The following is a 21,177-nucleotide window of genomic DNA, read 5'->3' on the forward strand; positions in this document are numbered from 1 at the left end:
CTTGTGTTGCGATAGAGGTGTGTGGCAGGTTATGACACATGGTAGTTATGGAGGCTAACTGTAAAAACAAACACAAACAGAAATGTTTAACCTGCTTCTTGATATCTGGACGACTGGACGACAGATTCTGTGTTAGGAGACATAAATCGTCTCTGCTTTGCGACAGTAAACCAACTCCTTGGTCTTCCTGCCAGTCACTTTATCCCTGCTGGTTTGGGTTCGTCCAGCCAGCAGAACTTTCACCTGGACGCGCTCCTCTTGAAGCGACAGAGGCCATTTCCCTGCAGACAGAGCCGATAGCACGGTGTAGAGACGGAGGTCAAGAGCCGCTCCCGTTCACCTCCTGTTCTCGCTCTTTGTGGATGTTTCACACCGTTGTGCTCCTCAAACGCACAATGTCCGCTTCAGGGCCTCTTCACGCCTCCCCTCCCACGACACCCCGCGGTGGGGCGGATCACGCCGTTTCATTAGCCTCTGAACCCGTGGAGGAGCTCATAAAAGGTTGGGACTGTCGGCTGAAATGGGAGGTTGTTAGCGCCCGGCGGCGTTGCCATAATTACAGCTCTTGACGCGGGAAACGAACGCCCTGCACGTGCCAGCCGGCTAACCCGTCAGGTCCCAGCGCCTCGTCCCCATGTTGCTACTAGAGCGCTAATTGTTGGGTAATGACGGCATGTAAGTCCAAGAAAAGAAAAACATCATCCTCTTTTGTTTCGCTTTTTTTTTACCTGCTGTTTAATTGCAGCTCATCGGTTCTCATGTGAAGCTTTGTTTGCAGAATATCTGAAATTTGTTCAAATGAAGATGAGAGTGAACAATGAAGCCTTTTTTCTCTGTTGTCATTGTAATTATAAAAAATGACAAGCTAAGGCAATCTGAAACGCTGAAAATTCTGTAAATCTTCTTTTCTCTGATTTGCTTTTTTTCAAGCAATTCTGTAAAAGTTGAGGAAATACTTGGATTTCTATTTTTTTTTTTCTTTTTAAACTATCAAACAGAGTGCTGAGGGTCAGCTGAAGTATCTCTGTGAGATCAAGATCTGGGCTTTGAATAGGCCCAGACCTTCCCATGTTCCTTCCTCGACAGACGGTCCTGGGTGGATTCCCGGGTTTGTTTTTTGTCTCTGCTTTGTTGAAGGGCCCAATTCTGCTACAGCTTTAGTATTTATTTACTGGGACATCTGTACGGCCCACAGGCCTGCAGGTCAACAATACAACCAGCCTGCATCATCCAGCATTTACTATTGGTAATGCATGATGTAACTCCTCCTGCTCCTTATTCTATGAATTTTGCCTTCTATTGTCCGTCCTACATGGGAATCATATTCAAATCCAACTATCATCTGGAGGTTTTTGAGAATCTTCACCTATAAATGTAAACAATATGGCAGGAAAATTAATTTTTCCGCTCGTATTTACTTTCCTTTCTGGATTCTTTGCAATAAACCACAAACTAAGCCTTTCTAATCATCACTTTTGCTATGAATTGATGGTTACTAGACAAGAAATGAACATAAAGTGATTAAAATAATCTAGAGTGCGCAAGAAGAATTCTATTGATTTTGAGTTTTTGGATGTGAATATGGAGTCGTGTTTTCAAAACCAGCAACAATTAGCTGTCAGTTTTTGGCCTGGGGTGTTGCGGGAGTTGCAGCTCTTCAGTTTGGGGGCTTTGGGGGGTTTTCTGCCCTCAGGGGAGTGGACTAGTAGGTGGTACCACCGAGACCCGGCTGCTGCTCATTACTGGGCTCCTTCTCGTTTTGCCTACAGCGCTAGAGAAAGATAGGTAGATAGAGAGAGAGAGAGAGAGAGAGAGAGAGAGAGAGAGAGAGAGAGAGAGAGAGAGAGAGAGAGAGAGAGAGAGAGAGAGAGAGAGAGAGATGGATGTTGCTCCTCTGCAGGAAGCAAGAGGATCAGACACACGTCATGAAAACACGCATGTGTGTGTCTGCAGATCAACAGAAAAACTCGAGCATGCAACCTGCGGTTTGGAGCGGGATGTGTGTGTGTGTATGTGTGTGTGTGTGTATGTGTGTGTGTGTGTGTGCGTTGAGGATTGGTTTTTCTGTCTGCTTGATCAAAGCAGACGTGGTGCAGAGCAGAGGTCTCCGAGGTGAAATTAAAGCCTTGCTTCTTCCATGGTGGTGGGAGGGGTGAATGTGTGTTGGGGGTGGGGGGGGTGATTACCGTTAAATTAAAAGGTACGGCCATAAAAGCGAACCCCGGCAATTCATCAAAACAATCCCGCGGCGCGTCTTTAGCTTATCATATTGTAGAATATTGTCCGTGACACCGGCGTAACAGGGGCGTAATTAATGCACTAAATCAATTCCGAATCACTCGGCGAGGAGTGGCCCTGCTGGGACGCCGTCATTATCGCAAATTATGGCGGCAGATGCACGGGGGCCAGGAGGAACAGGTAGCGCTCTGGCTTCCTGTTCTTCGCTCGTTTCCCTCACCTGCTTCCTGTTAGCTGCTGTTCGGCTAGTTTCTGCCTGAAGTAAAGACTTAAAGGACCGGAAGGACGTCAGAGCTTGAGCAACCGACTCAGACCAAGTTGATACTCCTTCACTTTCTTTCTAAAATTTCGCAGTTTGTGTCCTTTGCCTCCTCAGGAAACACTGTTTCAGTTAACACATGGCGATTTTTCACTTTTCTTGTAGGTTGTAGAAGTGGTTGAATGTTTAGCATCTCAGTTCTCTGTTTCTCTCTCCTGCAGGTGTAGAAGCAGACTTCTAGGGCATTATGTATTCTCTCCATCCGTCTCGGTCTCCTCTACCCTTTTCCCCCCCCACATTTCTCCCTTTGTCATTTTTTCTCTTTTCTGTCTCCATGATCATTACATGTGAAATAAATCCAAAGCAATTTCTAATAGTTTCATATAAACGTCTAACGGAGAATCATGGTGAAATCTGTCGTACTTGTTAAAGTAAATCTGTTGGACACGTTAAAAAAAGTAACATAAATAAAATACATAAATAATTGAAAACCTCTCTAAAACGTTCATAACCATCTATTTTAATCAATTACCAACCATACCTTAACCTGCATTGATACAGTAGAAAGCGTCTTCTATAGACTGACATTCTTCTGACCAGTTATTTATTGTTCATATGTCTCATATAAATGAACTTCCTGAACTATTTTTTAGTTCCAAATTAGGGCTAAGAACAAAGCTTTCATTGAAATGAGCTTTAGGTGGAGGCTGGAAGGTAAATTAACTTTTTAATGTTTCTATAGCTTGGGGTTATGTCTGTAAGGGGTGCTGGTTAATTGGAAATCTTCTCAGTTTATGGTGAAAACACTCGACTTCCTTGGCGTGTTGATCGAGTCTGCATCGTCTTCGCTCTTCAACAAACCGCTCTGGAAATTTCTGACTTCCAACCTTCCCTGGGATTTCTGGAGCAGAAACTTTTCTCTGATTTTCTTGAGCCCCTGAAGACTAGCAGCTGTGAAGAAGATGCTCCAGTCATGATGCACAAATAAGAATGAAAACACGCTGTGCACTGAGATAATTAAACTCTTGGATTCAAAGCAACATTTCTCCAGTATTTCACTTCCCAAGTTCGACATAAGATTTAAGAACATTGTTTCGAAGTTGTTTCAACATTTCATATGAGACTTAGGGTTTAAATGAATCTTTCTAGAGATCCCCAAGTATGTTAAGAACGTGAAATCCTGGAATCTGCCTTGTCAGGAACCTAAAACATGAAGTTTTCACATGAAAATCTGGGAAGGACAAACAGTCCCCGCATGTAATCTGCAGCTGGAGACGTCTGAATGGAACAAGGCTTCAGCTCCGAACACAAATAAATAATAGGGCGTCTCTCATCTCTCTTCCACGAACGTATTCAGACCGTCACATCTCACAACTCGTGAATACTTCCGTTATGAGGGTCGGGATTGTACAGTTCCGCGTCTGGCTGCGTTTCCAAAGCGCTCTGAGATCGTTTTTAAAGCAGCTCATCATGGCTGCAGGATATATGCATATTGCATCTTTATGACATCTCCAGAGAATTTGGGACTCTCAGTGATTTATAAGAAACACTCTGGATGTTTCCCAACGTTCAACCCAGCAAGAGTCGAACTTCTTCAGCACCGTTCCACTGATTGTTTAAGGACTTTGTTTGCATATTAAGTACCACGTTAAGATCATGCAAAAATATTACGCATTTTTCATGGTGTAAAGTCTTTTATCTGTTATGGTAATGATCTAAGAAGAAATATTCAGAGATGTAGACAATAACAGTGACTCTCTGACTTCTGTAATTAAGTTGCACCATATAAATGATCAAATTAACATAGTTTATAACAATTTGTGATCCTGATTGAATAAATAAGCATTAAATTGTGGTTATTTTGTTAAGTTATATTCATGTATTCATTGAGCTTTGGGCGTTTAGCGGTTTCAGCATTTAGGTTTGTCCTTCATCATATCGTTTATCTATTTTAAACTCATTTCAATCAAATTCAATATGGAGGCAAATTTAGAAAACTGCAACATGCACATTATAATTTGTATTTGAATATCTACAAAAAGGGGGGAAAAATGTAATAAGGACAAGATATTCATAAAAACCTACAGAAGCATCTGACTGCCATAGCTTGAATATATGATCTGGCTGATTAAAATAAGAAACGTCTTAATGACGTGGAAAACTTTGTTGACGAATAGAAAACATAAAATGGAGGTGTGAATGTGATTATTATTACACATTGATGTCGCTTTTTAGCGTTAGTGGGTCTAATATTAATGGGTAGTGCTATAAGGTTAGCGTAGCTAACGTTCAGTTAGCGGTTCCCACCACTGATACAGGCCATCTGTACCACAGGATCACGTTAGCCTGTGGCACTGCTAGCCTTCCTCTTTGGCCTTTTTGCAGATATTAAAAACGCCACCGCAGTCACAGACTCATTCATGAGGAGAGTTTCAGAATATCTTCCTCTGCAGAAAACACACAGAGAAGAAGGAACACATTTTTTCCTTCTTTCCTCCAGTGACATTTACACAGAGCGTGTTTGTAAGGAGCATGTGTATTTCCATGTGCATCTCCGCATCACAAGCCCATGAGCGCGATATGCAGATTCTCTTTGTGTGGCTCTCGGAGTCTGGGAGATTCCAGTTGTGACGGCGACACACGGAGAAAACTCGCTTCCCTTCGGTTTTGTCTGTCACCTTCTCTTTGTGTTGCTCTTCGCTTGTTTGATCCGAGGTTGTTCTCTTCATATTCCCGTTTTGCGATCTACATATTAATCAAATATGGATGCAGTGTTCTGCCATTCATGTCGCATAATCAGACGGCTGCGTTCAGAAAATCCTCTGTGATTGTCTTGGTCAAAAATAATTTGCAGTTATTGCTTGTGATTTTCTTTCAATTTCCCTGTAGGTAAGGCTTGGCTTCTTCATGTTTTAGCTGCACATCATTTGTTAGTGGATGTTAAATTTATTTGTTATAATATGCATTATGCATTTTGACAGAACAAAAACATGCTTTTAAAATCCTTTAACGTTAAAATTAAAACAATTAAATAATAATATGAAATTAAAATATTTACCTTAATAATAACTGTGACAGACTGGTAACCTGTGCATGGTGACCCCGCCTCTCACCTGAAACGTTAGCTGGAGATAGGCACCAGCACCCCTCCTGACCCTTTTAGGGACAAGAGTGTACAGATGGATGGATCTTAATAATAAAGAAACATTTTGCTGATAATGATTGAGGTTTAAAATCAATACAAGTATAAAGCATCCAAAGGGGGTGGATACTTTTGATAGTATGAAAATTACAGAGATCATTTTTTGTCTTCGAATATTTATGACATTTAGCTCCAGGTATTATTGAACTGGATCAGGTTTGTTCACGAAGGAAAACATTTTCACTTTTCTAATCTATTTATTTCAAACTGTAAACTTTCTGGACACGTCAAGTGTGGACGCCTCCAGGGGAAGCGGTGACCGCCACTGCCACCTACAGGCAGAGGTCAGGAAGCGGTGGCCTGCAGAGGCTCCGATAAAACCCGGCGGTATATTTATCCGTTTTATTGATTCTGATGCTGCAGCCTGGTGAACTCTGGGGTTGGTCCCATGTCCAACATGGAGGACGCGCACACACACGCATACACACACACACACACACACACACACACACGCACACACACACACACACACGCACACACACGCATACACACACACACACACACACACACACACACGCACACGCACACACACACACACACTCACACACCACTTCCTGGTTCACAACTCTTCTACAAGTTAGTTCTCTGCTTTTATACTGATTTGCGGTGATAATTTAGTGTGCCTATGAATCTAGAGGCCATCTTGTCTAAGAGGAGGTTGGTGAAGGTATAAATAAACACAACGGGCAGCTTTTTGTTTGTATATCTCAACATTTATAATTACATGAGGATTTGTGATTTAAAGCATAGAGATTTTTGTGAAATGTGTTTAATTTTATTTTGTGTTAGTTATTTTATTTACTGCAATGTTGCATTGCAGTAAATCATTCAGTGGATACATGCTTAATGAACTGTGAAGTGAATCACTTTATATTTATTTAATTGCTTTTTAACACGAATAGCTCTTCATCCAATCTAAAGGCTTATTGAAGATGACTTAAGTTCAAGAGCAGCAGAAGAGCCTGAGCCACGTCTCTGGTTTATAGAGAATGGTAAGAAAAATATCAGATATCCATTAAAAAGCAGTACAGAAAAAACTTGATGTCAGAGGAGAAAGGGCAGACTGGTTTGAGATTCTGAAAATGCAATGTTGGCTTGAATGTTACAACCAGTGCATGTGGAATATTGTCTCTAAATGCACAATATATTGATTGTGGCACAGATGAGCTACAGCAGCAGAAACACCAGCAATACTGGAAGAACAGGAAACCATAGCCAGTTCACACCAAACCAGGGTCGGACAAAGCGGGAGTTAAGGGCTACACCATTCCCACCATTCCAGTTAAGTCCACTTCACTTCAACTCCAGGTCCGCTTTAATCCAACTCCAGTCCGTTTCTCTAGAAAGTCCGGTTTGTTTTGAGATATGTGAATGTGGTTGCGCTAGGTGTATTCTTCAGAGGTTTCTGTGTTGTGTCCTTCAGTGGTTCTTGGTACAGCGCCCCCTCAGATGAGGAGGGCAACAGGTTGCTCAAAGGGTTTGGTTGGTTTGACACATAGCATGGTCCTTTCTCATAGAACCATGCTTTCTCATAGTGTAAAAGAATCACAGCAGCTGGAAATTGAATAAATATTGCTGTTTTGGTCTCAACTGAAGGACCAGAACTTTGTGGAGAGAAAATACACTAAAAGCCTTACCTCATCCATTGGGTTTGGGCTCTGGTTGTGACATTGTTGTGACACTGAGGTGGTAGGGTCAGACTCTGGCATGAACAACATGAGAGTTTGGATCTGCCCTACGTTGTATTGACAGATCAGGTTGGTGTTGGAAGTGTAATGCTGAGGGGTAAACCTTGGGCCCTCATTTCAACCCCAACATGTCAGATCTTTGTGTTACCATCTTCTGATGACTATTTCCAGCAGGATAAGGTATTGTAGCGCCATGACGATGAGTCTGCTGCCCTCCAGTGGCCTCTTGTAGGAAGTGACAGCTGGAGGTTTGGATCAGCCAAGAAATCTTCGTGACATCCCAGAGAGAATGCGGATGTGATGTCTTCAAGTGGTGTCAGAGACGCTGATCCTCCTCTTCATCAAGTAAAACCTGCTTTCTTCAGGGAAACATGACTAATGTCGCTCCAGATGATGAAACTCAGCCGTTCTTGGCTTCCATGTAAATTCTTTTAGCATTAAGATGTAAAGACGCTCACAGCTGAGTTGCATATCTTAAACGTCATAATCTAGAGCATGACTAAGCCTGGAAAATCAGAGCTTACGCAAATTGTGGGTCATGAAAAGGTAAATGCGAGGAAAATATCCAAGGTAATAAAGTATGGAGATTTTGCCTTACAAATGATGCCAAAATCATTTGCGAAAAATATGACTAATACCTTCCCTCTGTTTTATAAAGAGACAAGACTGATCAAATCTGACATGACTCTAATCAGTCACGCAGCTTTCCTGGTTACCTGCCACAAAATGGAATTGCTGTTTGCAGATTCTACAGTTTGCTTTTCATTAACAGGGAGGGAAATAGTAATTGTTTCTGGTCTTCTTGTCTGGTGCCGACGAAAATAAGCAGCCAATGTAGAAGAAAATGAGCGTATATAGAGACCCATACGGTTCACCAGGGTAAAGACTGAATGTTTTTACACATCTTCCTTTGATCTGAGTTCAGATTTTAGTTGATTTTCCACTCTCTGGACTTTAAATAGCAACTCCTAACTTTGTAGCTAACTATGCTTTGTCTTCCTTATGTCAATCGAAATAAAGACGCTTTCCCTTACAGGCTGGATTGTATCTTCTGTCATTTATGTTTCAAATTCATTGTCACAACTAAAAAAATGTGCCTCTAAGATAATTGGATTGTAAGCTCAAAGCAGCCCTGAGTTTTGGATTTTGGATTGTAAAATCCAAAATGGCTGCCAGGCATGTAGAGTTGGTGTGAGAATCTTCTTTGCTCCTCTCTGTCAAAACCAGTGATCTGGGGTAGCGTACATTTATTCATAAACAACAGACCTTAGTGTTTGGGTGTTTCATTGTTAGCTGCATAGTGATTAGCATGTCCAGTTGTTTTCTGGTTGGAGCTACAACGTTCTAGAATCGGAGGTGACATCGTCCGCAGCGCTGAAAAAACAATATTAACCGAATCTTAAAGTGACTTTGTGAGTTAACATGCATATTCTCTTTTGTGTGAAAATGTTCAGTGTGTTGGAGGGCAAAAAGTATAATGGTTGGTATGAAGGTAAAGTCTGTGTAATAGAAGAGGAGAATTGTAAGAGTGTGCTGCCCCATGTGAGGGGAAATGTGATTTATGTCCCCACTGGCCTCTTCTAACACAATCATTAACTGAAACCGCTATTTTGCTTCTATACATTCACATCCTCTCCTCGCTGGGAATTCATGCATTTTTGTCTCTTTTGCCGTTGACATGAATTTATTATCCAAGCTAAGTCTTGCATTGTCTTCCTATGGCTGCATCCAACCTCTGCAGAGGGCCCAACCATCAATCACTTGGAAGGGCCATTAAGCACCTTTTCTTCTCCTTGGTGGAATGAGCTGACATTAGGCCTTACTGGCCCCTCTTTCTCCTCTACATGGACTCATCGGACCCTTCCTCAACACCACTGTTTGGGTTTCTCGCAGAGATGTAGGGGACTGAAACCAGCACTACGTGACCCCAGTAGTGTCGGACACAACGTGGCTCTTGCCTTTTTTTTTGTCGACAGTCACTGTCAAGCAAGCAGGAGCCAGCCTGTGGGTGATGTACACAAGCTTTGTCACATAACTGCATTATGTAGGGTCCCCAAAGGCAACAGCATAATGTGATACTCCACTCCACTGTTGCTGGGTTCCTACAACAGCCTTGCCTCATGAGTTATGCATTAGTGTTTTTATTTTTGTTAGCTGCAGCTCCGAATTCAGACACCGTACGGCTCTGTCATTGTTTCGGTTTTGTCTCCTAATGTCCTGCAAACCGTCATCCCCCTCCCTCCGCCCCCTTTGGAAGTTTTTAATTTCACAATCAGGCTCTTGACCGTAAATGCGTCTTGACAACGCAGACGGCGATCGTGAAGCGGGCCTATATGAGATTGTCGGGCTGTCGGAGGCGATGAGTATCAGCGGCAAAAGCCTATGGCAGAGCAGATGCTGGAGGCGCTCCCCTGGATATCAGCCCACATACACACTTCTACACGGCAGCGCTGTCAACCTAAAGTGATTGTCGACGCTAGCTGGGAGTGTTGAAACTAAATCATGTCCATGTCTTGGTATGAGAGGGATTCGGTGAGTTCAGCTGCACGTCGAGTGGCTGCAATGCAAAATGAAAAAGTTTTAAACACTTCATTGGGACCACAAATCAAAGTCTATTGGGTAATCTGAGTTTACATTTTTTTAAATCGAGTAAATCTAAAATTGTGTACATTTTCACACAAGCGTTCGTATTTTTATGTGAATTTCAGTCCATTGTTCTTAGCAACATTGCTTCAGTTCATTAACCTGTAGTAATAATGATAGTTTTTAGGAGCTCAGTTGCCATGTATTTATTTCTGTTTTTGTAAAGACCAGATAATTTTTATGGTTTGCTGATATGAAAGGGTTAAAAATATAACAGTCTGTTTTTCTGAAACATATATTTTTTTCTCCATCCAGTTTTGTTCTTATCTTTGAGGATTCGTGACTACTTTCATAACGTGAGTTCTAACCGGCTAAAGATCTTTTTACTGTTGTTTTTTCCTCCAATTCCAGTGGAACAAAAGGATAAAACTTTTAGATTTATGAGTGAATAAAAGCAGCCTTAAAAGAAGAAAGTAGGCTGCCATTAAAAGTTGCTGGTCAAGGATCTTAACCACCTTAAATACAGCGAGAATTTAAGCCACTCTGAACATGAAAAGTCATGTGTGGGTTCACTTCCTCTCACATATTTGATGTCGTTTTCATTTGAAGTGAGGGAAATCTCTTCCTTATCTCGAGCTTTTTTCTGCGCTTTGTTGATCTTACATGAATACCTCGGAGTACAATCGGCAGAAAGTTGAGATCTCACCGCAGTGACATTTCATCCATCTGGACATTTATTCGTTTCGAAGTCAACACCTTTTTCTTCTCCTCCTCCTGCGTCATTTCTCTGGACTTCTTCAGATCTTGGATGTAAAAACTTCACATGCTCTCTGCAGGCTGGGCTGCTGAACCGAGGCTCCCGGCTCAAAAGGCCGCGTGTGTGTGTGTGTTTTCTCACGAAGCTCATTGAACAGAATGTAAACATGTCCCTTCCTACCCGCTGACTTTACTGCTGCGTGGAGTAGGAACATGCCGAGGCTTACATGGACCGCTGCACTCTCCTTGACTCGCTGGCAAAGGGCTCTATATGGAAATGAGTCATAATGGCCGTAATATGAGCTCCATCTCTTGTATTTTATATAGGTGTCATTAAAATCTTTCTTTTTCCCGTGGTGTTGCCATTCCTCCGTCTCTCTTTCATATCTCCATCTTCTCTCCGTTCTTCCTGACATCCAGATGACGGGAACAGGTGCCCTATTAATTATGCTTTAATCTATATCTCCCCTGTGTTCCACCTTCTGTGCAAACTTCATCTCCAAACTTTTGAAATGTCCTGCTTTTGATCTCTGGCCACCATTGTTGTTTCCTGGGTGCTGTTTGAAAAAAGTTTAGGCAACCAGTAATCCAGGTGTTAAAGAGAAGTAAAATAAAAGCGAATAAATGAGGTAGAAGATAAAAAGCTAACATGTTAGCATGTTAGCTTTTTATCTGCTGGAAGGTCTCTAGTCTTCTGCAGCCTCTTTCTTCCAGGGTTTTCCTGTATTTATCTCCAACATGTTCAACTTTGTGTGTTGGCCCGTCAGCTAGCTAAAGCAAGCCAAGGACTAAGGGGTTGGGAAGGACCAGCAACATGCATTGGTTGCTCTTTATGGGATTAAACGTATTGCCTGGATGCAGTAGTGTTACTGATATCTTTGAATATTTATTTTTCAGGGCTGAACAATACATTTAATCCTCATAGGAGTTTCAATGTACACAATATTCAGAGATTTTCTTTTTTTTTTGTGGAACATAACTTAACATTAATGGTAGTATATTTAGAATTAGTGAAGTCGTTGCAAGAAAATGCCAGTTCTGTTTAGATATGCTTCTAATATTTAATACATATTATAATACCATATGGTTTTAAAGCCATCATGGGATAAGCAGGCAGACTGCAGACTTTTAGCTGTCAGTCACAGTGTCTGCTTAAAAAGTGGATCTTGTAAAGGCAAAGACAGCTATTTACTATAAAGACAAAGTATGTAGAGATGAAACAAAACGTTCATCTTCAGATTGGTTTCAGCTTTGAAGCTGTGAACAAGTTTCTGTTTCCTTCAATCCGATCATTAATATCAGACTAAGATAAGCAGAGTTAATACAAAAAGAACTCTTAAAATGATAATGTGAATCAAGCTAACCAAAAGTACTCCACAAAACAACTGCGGTTAAACCAGAACAATTCTCAATTATCAAAAGCATGAGAGCTTTTTAACTCAGCACTAGTCATATTGTTTATTAATATCAGGTGAGAGGATGTAGCTGTTGTTGGCCCTCAGCTCCACTGGGTTCAGGTTATATTTTAATATTTTATTATCCAACGACGTCAAACAGTTTTCACATATTATCTCAATATCTGATTATATCCTGGCTGCAACTTCTAATTTTTGGGGCGCTTATTGCTGAGGAACCCAGGCATTATCAGATATTACTTTTTTTTTTTTTTTATGATCACAACAAATATCTCATTATTTTCCGCTAACAAATCCGGGACTTTAGAGATCCAGCTGCTTCGACCCAAATCGGCTTAGCTGGATCAAAACAAACAGCCAGAAAAAACAAATCTAGACATGACTGTTTCTTTTTAAACATATAAATGATTAAGGATCCTCACTGTCATGAGCAAGCAGTGACACAGTGGAAAATCAAAGCAAACTCCACAGGTTAGCAAAAGTAAGTTGTGCATATTCGTGTCTAAAGTTTCCAGATTAGATGTGAAAGAGGCTCGGAATTGATTCTCAGAAAGACTCCTGGAGGAAAGTGTGTGCATACCTATTAACTGTGTTTGGCGAGGTTCCCTGGGTAACTGCAAAGTAGGCTAAATGAGTAAATTACAATAGACGCACAAGCAATTAGACTGAAAACATCATATACTTTGTTAGATTTGTTAACATAAGTGCCTGGAAGTTATGTTTCAATTACAGCCAGAGGATGCCAAACACTGGGGGGAGTCGCTCGATGCTTTACAGCTTCCATATTAAACCTGGTTTTATCAACAGCTGCTGAGTTATGGCACAGCTAACTGCAAAAGCAGAAAGAGCCAATCACAATGAACCGCTCTAGAACATTAAGCAGCTGTTGAATGGGAACATACAGTTCCTCAAACTACGTCAACAAATGGCAGGAGCTGGATTTATTTCCGGTTTCCAACACATCCTCAGCAGTTTCTTTTTTTTTTGCTTTTGTCTAACAGCTAAGAAAAATGTTAGCGTTAGCTGGCGTTTTTGTTGGTGTGCTAGCTTGACCCAGGAAACAGCACATTCTTTGCTAATAAAGCTCAAAAAAGACACATTTGTTTTACCCAACTGGATTATAATCTTAAAATTAGAATCCTAGTGAACAAATGTTAGAGTGAGCATGCTAACTCATGTACACTGGTGTGATACAGCATTAGCATTGCACATTGTAGTTTATTTTATCTACTTTCTCTCTTCCCTTTCACTACTGTCCAAAGTAGTTACCAGTGTATTTGAATACACTTTATAAAATATTTAATTTATTTAAATGACTTGGCATTCAGAGATTGACCAGAACTAGCATGCTTGTTTTAGCATTAAAATGCTGCTTTGATTCCACACAAAGTTCTTGATGGTATATTTCAATTAAACTCATTTGTCTTTTGCTGACTAATGACTAATTTGACTAATTTTGAATATATTATCTAATAGATGCCTGATGTGATGTAATAAAAGGACATGTTTTGAACTAGTATGCTAAAGTTGGCGTTGGCATGTTGGTTTGGCTCAGTTTTTTATGTTTTTTTATCCCTTGCCTTTCGTTCTCACCCTATTTGATCAACTGAAAAATTAGAGTCATTGATGCCTTTATATGAAATTGTAGAAATTGTGCTATATATATATATATATATATATATATATATATATATATATATATATATATATATATATATATATATATATATATATATAAGTGCAAATTACTAATTTGCCGTTTACTGAGGCAAGATGTCAACTGATAAATTTCAAAGTATTATGCTCAATATTTTGTTTTCATTATTAGTTTTGACCAAGCATTAGCATTTTAACATGTCTATTTGCTGTGGTTTATGACACTGTTCAAATTTTCCTAATCAATATGGACAATTCAAATGTATATCTGTCTTGTGATTGGATGTAGAGTTTCCTAACATAAAGCTGCCTACAGATATGGCTTACATCTGAATTTCATACTTTAATCAAAAATATCACTTCAGATATCTTCAGTTGGTTTTTCAACTCTAATGAAGTTGAAAAACCAACTTCAACTCTCAGAGATTTATATTTTATAAATCTCAGAGAATTATAAAATTTTGTGGAGGATGTTTGTTGTGCACATTGTTGGTACAAATTAGCCCCAACACTGGCCTTGCTGGATCTTTTGTTTTCTTTGTTTTGTTTATTGTTTTCTTTCTGAGAGAGAACACGTTTGTAATAGCTTCAGCTTCCATCCACATTTTGTTAAATTTGAGCACCTGACCCAGCGGGCCACGGTGAGCAGCTTATAGCCCCTTTGCTTTTTGAGTTTTTGCCTCTGAAACAGAGCCGGTTGATGTGGCAGGAGGGGAACACGCAGGTGCTTGTGTTTACTTCCCTCTGGACCTCACTCCTCCTTGACTCACAGAGGAATGCAGATAAATATTGATCAAGAAAGCTTTCAGGAACAAACAAAAAAGAAAAATCCTGCAACCAAAGGAAATTAAATAGTGTCAAAGTGAAAAGAACGAGGAAAGGCAGGGTAATCTTTTAATTTAATTATATAAATTACAACAAAATATCCTTTCAAAATCTGTTTTTCTCATCTCGCTTGCTACACTCTTCCCTCACCAGTACTGCTGGGAAGGCTTTCCTGCGGTTGCTAAGAAACAGGGAAACGGTTTTTTTTTTTTTTGGTGTTGGATTTTCGCCAGCAGGTCCCGGAGGCTGGAAGGGAGAAGGGGGCAACAGTGGAGGCACTGTGGCGTCTGCCAGCAGCCGAGTGCGGGCCCACAGCTGGGTCGAGCTGCGGCGCAGCCATGACGCCTCCTCCACACGCACCTTGGGGGTGGGGGGGTCACGGTACAGCCGATGATCGCTAAGCTCGCCGGGACTCGGCAGTAAACATCGGGTCACGGATGGGTCGGAGTGATGAAACAGCAGGACTTTCGACCAATGAAGGCACTTCAAGACGATTCTCCAGAGGGAGCAAAAAATACCTTTTATATGCACTTTGTTTTCAGAGGCTGAATCACAAGATGGAATTAGTTGCAGTGAGTTCTGCAAACAAATGAAACTCGTGAAACATATATGACAGAAGATGAGTTTACCAAAGGGTTTATGACAGGCCCCACAATGGAAATCATTTTCCCAATAAGTATGCTAATCAAAAGCTCCTCTGAAATGGATTCTACTGCTCTTTTATTATGTTGCTCTTTCTCTTTCCCAATGATTGACACATTGTAATCTTGCTAATAAGCACCTCCGCTGAATGTTTCCTTCCTATTGTGTTTGTATTTCAATAGGCCAACTTGGCAGGTGTGCGCTGGTGTTTGCTTGGCACTCAACATGGAAGCTAATCTCAGCTACCTGCTATTATCCCAGAATATAGGCCCCCCCACTTGCTGTCAGTCTCCAATAATGTACCCCAGGGGTCAGCAGCCAATCAAACCCCACATTACTCATTCACTCTTTCCCTCCCAACCAATCATCGACATCATTACTGGCTTGTCTCTGGTCATTAAGAGGAGTCTTGAGGACCTTTTTTCCCTTCCTTCCCTGTCATAGGATGTTTGAAATTCACCTAAAATAGGACTTGAATGGTCATTAAGGACTGACTTGACTTTATGTCCTCTGGAGAATGAATATATCCATCGGTTATTGCCAGACTGTGGAGACGAGGGCTGAAGAGGAGATCCCCAGACCACAGTTCCCTCCTCCAAGTCATCTGGGTCTTAAGATATCTGTGACATTAAATCTTTCATGTGAGTCCAGGAATTACCCCGAGGCCTCTTTCTAGTGACTCTTGTCAAACCTCCTCCCTAGGAAGGCATCCAAACGGGATTTCTACCAGACACCCAAACCACTTCACCTGACACTGCCCCAAGCCACTCCAAAGCACACGACATAGGGGTCACAGCTTAAGCAGAGATATCCAGAGGCAAGCTACCCCCACTAATTAATCTTGAGGGATTTTGAGTTGTTTCTAAACCAGGTGTGACATTTAATCTTTCTAGTGGGTCCCCAATTTCTCCCAAGGTCTCCTAACGCAGGATTATCTATAAAACATCCCCCTAAGGAGGCAACCAGGAAAGTGTCCTTACGAGTGCCCAAAACACTTCCACTGATTCTACTCCTTACTTTTCTCCCAGACGTGTTTAAGGCATAACACCTGAAGCAGCTTGAACTGAGTTTATCCTCTCAGTAGCTCTGGTCCCTACTGGACATACTGAAGGTATTCTTAACCAGATGACTAAAAAACTTCCAACTCCACATCCAGCTGCTTCCATAAACAAATGACAAAGGAATTGACTTGCGTCAAGATACCTTTAAAGTAGAGTAAGCCTCCTTAAGAAGAGGGAGCTAATTTGAGATCTAACTATGCTTCTCTCAGCCATTAACTAAAGTACAAGAAAAAAAAGAAAGAGCTCAATAAGTAAATCAAAAGCTTCTTGACCTTGAAAGACCAGTGCAGATCTCAGTTCATCCATATGAATAAGAACAAGAACTCCTGAAATCTTTACTTGGATTATCAGCTCATGCTGAACAGAAACGATTCACTCTAGATGACCACACGATGAGACCAGAATGACCACTTGAACCAAGAAGCAGGAATGCATTCCAGAGTCCTGGAGAACAGAACTTGTAATGATTCAGTTAGTGGTGGCGTCTCTAGAAAATAAAATTTTTTACTTTGAATACATTGCGACAATACAACCCAACTTCTCACAATAGTTTTATATGGATGAAATGACATCTCTCTGGGGACCTGATTGGGCTAAATTAACCAAAAACACACAGAAATTTGCATCCTCACACCTTCTTCTGAAGGGAATCACCTAAATCTTCTCCAAGTCAAGGAAACACATCAGGACCACTGAAGAAACCTTCAAAAGATCTTGATGTTTCTTTGCATGGTGAAAAGTGTCTATTTCAGCTACATCTTTCAGTATTTTTTGCAAGTAAATTTATCAAACATTTTAATTCACATTCCCTCATGTGGATGTTCAGTACACTCTTAAAAAGTGTTTTTGTCTTTAGTTCATTTTATGGACTTATTTACATTAATCTCACTTAATTCAGTTGGTATTGTGATGACAAATTACTTGTTTGTGTTCAATTAACTTAAAAGTTACAAATCTAACTAATTTAAATTAATGTAATTAACTTAAAGGAACATTTTACTTTGACTTTACTTGAAACAACTGAGTTCAATGCCAGTTTTGTGGCCTACATCTGACCAACTCCAAGATGAAAAGAAAATATAAAAAACTCACTTGGCGATTAATAAAAATGAAGAAATGGTTGAGAAAACAGACGTAAAAGGTGCTTTTAGAGTCACGGTTGTATTGTACCGTTTGCTTCAATGTGTTTATGATCCATTTACCAGCTAATGTCAAAGAGTGAAAAAAATTCAGGCTGCTTTTTGAGCAATTTCAGTGCTTGTTTCTTGGACAGGGTAGCTAATTCTGGCTGCTTTTATGTTGTATATGAATATTGAAAGAGCTTCAAGTCAAACGTCAAAATTCTGTGCACAGTTGACCAATAAGTTGCTGCTTTTTTTTTTTTTTTTACATTTATTCGTTGCGTTTATTTAGTGGTGACCCAAGGTTGAGTACTACCACTCTTCTTGAGAATTCAAATGAGGATATCTTAAAAAATCCAAAGCGCTCGCTCATTTTTCTCCCGGTCCTTCAGGCTGACTCTGCAGCTGAATTAATTTGCCTCATCAAGTCCAAAATACAGAGATAATCAGCTTGATTTTTATAGTGACTTCTGAGAAGGTCAGCTGCTACACGAAGAGGCAGATGGTCGAGGTCTTCCAATCTGTTAAGACCGATTACTTCAACTTGAATTAAAGCCAAATAATTTTCCTGTTTTGTTTTTTTTTTTCTTTTGCTCAACATGAATAAAATAAAAGCTAATAAGTAAACCACACGGACTTTTAATTTGAAGTAGATGTTTTCAGTAGTTATTAGAGATTCTCTTTAAAAACAACAGAGGAACTCAGGCTGTGGAAGTTTAAACAGGCAGTGACTGAGGTGACATTTCTATCATTTTTCTCTCAACATCCAAATATTTCATAAGCTTGACATTTTAAAATGCAAATTTGCAGACAGGAAATGAAAGGAATGCAGAGGCACCTCACAGGTAATGAATCAGAAAGCTGCAGCCAAAACTTAGTTAAAAGTGAGAAGTTCTCTGTGTTGAGCATTGTTTAAAAAACTTGAGCATCGTTCACTTTTACGTATTTTGCATCTAAACAGGCAAACATTTCAACTTTCTTTGAAAATCTTTCACAGCTTTGATGGGAGTTTATGACGTGATTCTTTTTGCAGAGTTTTTTAGAGTCAGGTCAGGAGCTAATTTTTAATTTAGCACTTAAGCATTTTTGCTAACTTTGAAAACACTTAGCTTCCCCCTAATTTATTTTTCTGGATTGATTCTAAAGTGCTTATTTAATTTGCTGCTTTGTAAACTTTCAGTCCAAGTTGAAGTCAACTGCTAAGAATAATTCAGATAGTTAGATGCTCTTCTTTTGAAGTAGGTAAAAGCTATAATTGTTCCATTTCCTCTTCCTACATTCTTCTTTTTGTTTTTTCAATAACTTTATTGAACAAATGGCTGGCAAACGACAAGTAAACGAATGAGGAAGAATAAACTCACATTAACAAACAATAAGGGGTGTTAAAGAAAAAATCACATACAGGAATTGTTTTAACATGGTTGAATTTAGTGCTTTAGCAATTAGCACTTAGCATTAGCGTCCTCTAAACACCATGTTGGTATAGCGTTTTGGCATTAGCAGAACTGATGTTTATGATTAGTCCTTTGGGTTGCATAGCTAGCGTTGTAGCATGTTGACCTTCTTGTCACTTGAAGCTTTCTCCACTCTGCTTTTACAGGTTTCTGTTCTTTCCATTTAGGTTATCTTCATGTTTAATTCCTTTATATGTTCTTTCCTTTTCCATGCAGTCCATAAGAGAAGTGACAGGCTACGTGTTGGTGGCGCTGAATCAGTTTGAGTACCTGCCACTGGAGAACCTGCGGATCATCCGAGGCACCAAGCTGTACGAGGGCCGCTACGCTCTGGCCATCTTCCTCAACTACAGGCGGGACGGCTTCTACGGCCTGAGGCAGCTAGGTCTACGCAACCTGACGGGTAAGACGGGCCGCGGTCCGACTGCACAGAAACATCTGGAAGAGAGTGTGAAATCAGTAGCTGCAAGGTGTAAAGAAATAGAGATGTTAGTGTTTCCATTCTTCATTCCCAGTTCCATTGTCCTTCATTCCTCTGTCACGTCTTTCCGTTCTCTCTTCATTCTGCTCTGACTTCTTTTCCTCACATCTTTTCTTCCTTCTGTCTAAACATGCTCTCCTTCCTTCCTCCTCTCTGCATCCTGTTTTCTCCTCCGCATAGTCATTCCTTCCTTCATTCCCTTCATCCTTTCAGCTTTGTATTCCAGTATCCTCGCTTTCTTTTCTCCTTTGTCTCTTTCTTAAATCCATCCCTCCTTGCCTCCCTCGTCTCTCGGATCTGGTGAAGCCTGTGCAGAAAGTGTGTGTTTGAAATCCTCTCTAAGGTGAGAACTAGAAAAAAAAATTTAAAAATGGAAACTTCTCCAAAGCCTGAGCGGCCGAACGAATCAAATGGTTTGATGGATTATCAAATGGATTGTCTTTGCGATAAATCAGAGGTAGTAAATGTAATATTTAGCCATTTAAACTCCCCCTCACAATGAATTATGGGCTCTTTTTTAATTTATGCTTCCAACACATTTTCTGCTCTAAAAAAATGGCGGTTTGAATTCTTTTTTTTTTCTTTTTTTTTTCCCCTCCCACACACACACAAGCAGATTTATTGCAGCTTTAAAAGATGGAAGTCACAGAAGTGGAACTTTGTAAATAAGCTGCTGAATTAGGAATGTTGGGCTCAATAATGAGATTTTCCCCACCAACTTGATTTTTTTTTTCATCTGTCAGAAGAAAAAAGGCTTTGGAGGCAGGTTGCATCGATGTTTTACATAACAGCTGCTGTGTTGGGCTTTGTTTGGGCCATGCGGGAGCGCGACGCTAAACAGCAGCCATTTGTTAAAGGAAAATTTAACGGTGGTTATGTCTGAAACGGGAAGCTGCCTCATGGTAGATCCTTCAAAGTAATTGCCCTGCTTCGCCGTCTTCCTGTCTTCACCTCGTACGTTTAGAAGAGTTTGATGTCCTCAGTTCAGTTCAGACAAAGCAGCAAAAGTTGATTAATACTGCATTTTATATGATTTGCACTGTAAGAAACAGCTGCAGAATTACACACAGATCAGCACTTAGAAACACTAACATGTCAATTTAACTGGACATAAAATTAACTGATGAATTAATTAGTTTAACCCCTTAATTGCCATGACGACACTAGTGTTTTTATGGACCTATTGACTTCCATGTAAGTGTTTTGACGTCACAGTTAAATGGTTATCTGAAAATTCAATGATTAAATGTGTGTCAAACCAGAGTTTTAAACCTTATGCATTGTATGTTTGTATACACATTTTATTATAATATAATATCCATCAGATGTTTATTTATTCTGTGATTATTAACTATATTTCTGTAGTTTTTGTTTTATTTATTTATTTATATAGGTTATTTATAAATTTTTACTTATTTATGTATTTTAGTTATATATTTTTATTTATATATGTATATATATGTTATAAGTATTTTCATTTCAATATATATATATTTTATTTTTTTCAATAAAGTAAAATGAAACGAACACAGTACATATATATATATATATATATGGATTTATTTTATTTTTTTATTGAATTTTTATTGTTTATTTAATTCTCCTTATGCAAAACGCTGTAAATGTGGAACCAGATGACAAAATGGAAACTTGTCTTCCTGACTAAAGGAAATCGTTTGGGATCCACATTGTCTGAGCATCTGCTTCTATTTGCTTCCTCCAGTTTCCCTCCATCTTGTAATCGAAGGAATCAAACAAACGTGACATAGTTTATTTTGATTTTGGTTTTTTTCCTG

At 39.9% G+C, this 21,177-nt stretch overlaps 1 protein-coding gene across 3 annotated transcripts in view; it reads left to right on the forward strand.

Annotated features, from left to right (window-relative positions):
• Positions 1-21,177, forward strand: part of LOC103476823 (receptor tyrosine-protein kinase erbB-4) — a 282,377-nt gene that overhangs the window by 154,647 nt on the left and 106,553 nt on the right. For all 3 annotated transcript variants that reach the window (XM_081614884.1, XM_081614889.1, XM_081614885.1), the window contains exon 3: positions 19,117-19,303. In XM_081614884.1, coding sequence (XP_081471010.1) covers positions 19,117-19,303 — 187 coding nt within the window. The remainder of the gene's footprint in view (positions 1-19,116; positions 19,304-21,177) is intronic.

The sequence above is a fragment of the Poecilia reticulata genome, chromosome 2 (genome assembly GCF_904066995.2).
Source record: "Poecilia reticulata chromosome 2, P_reticulata-male-v2, whole genome shotgun sequence".
Lineage (NCBI taxonomy): Eukaryota > Metazoa > Chordata > Actinopteri > Cyprinodontiformes > Poeciliidae > Poecilia > Poecilia reticulata.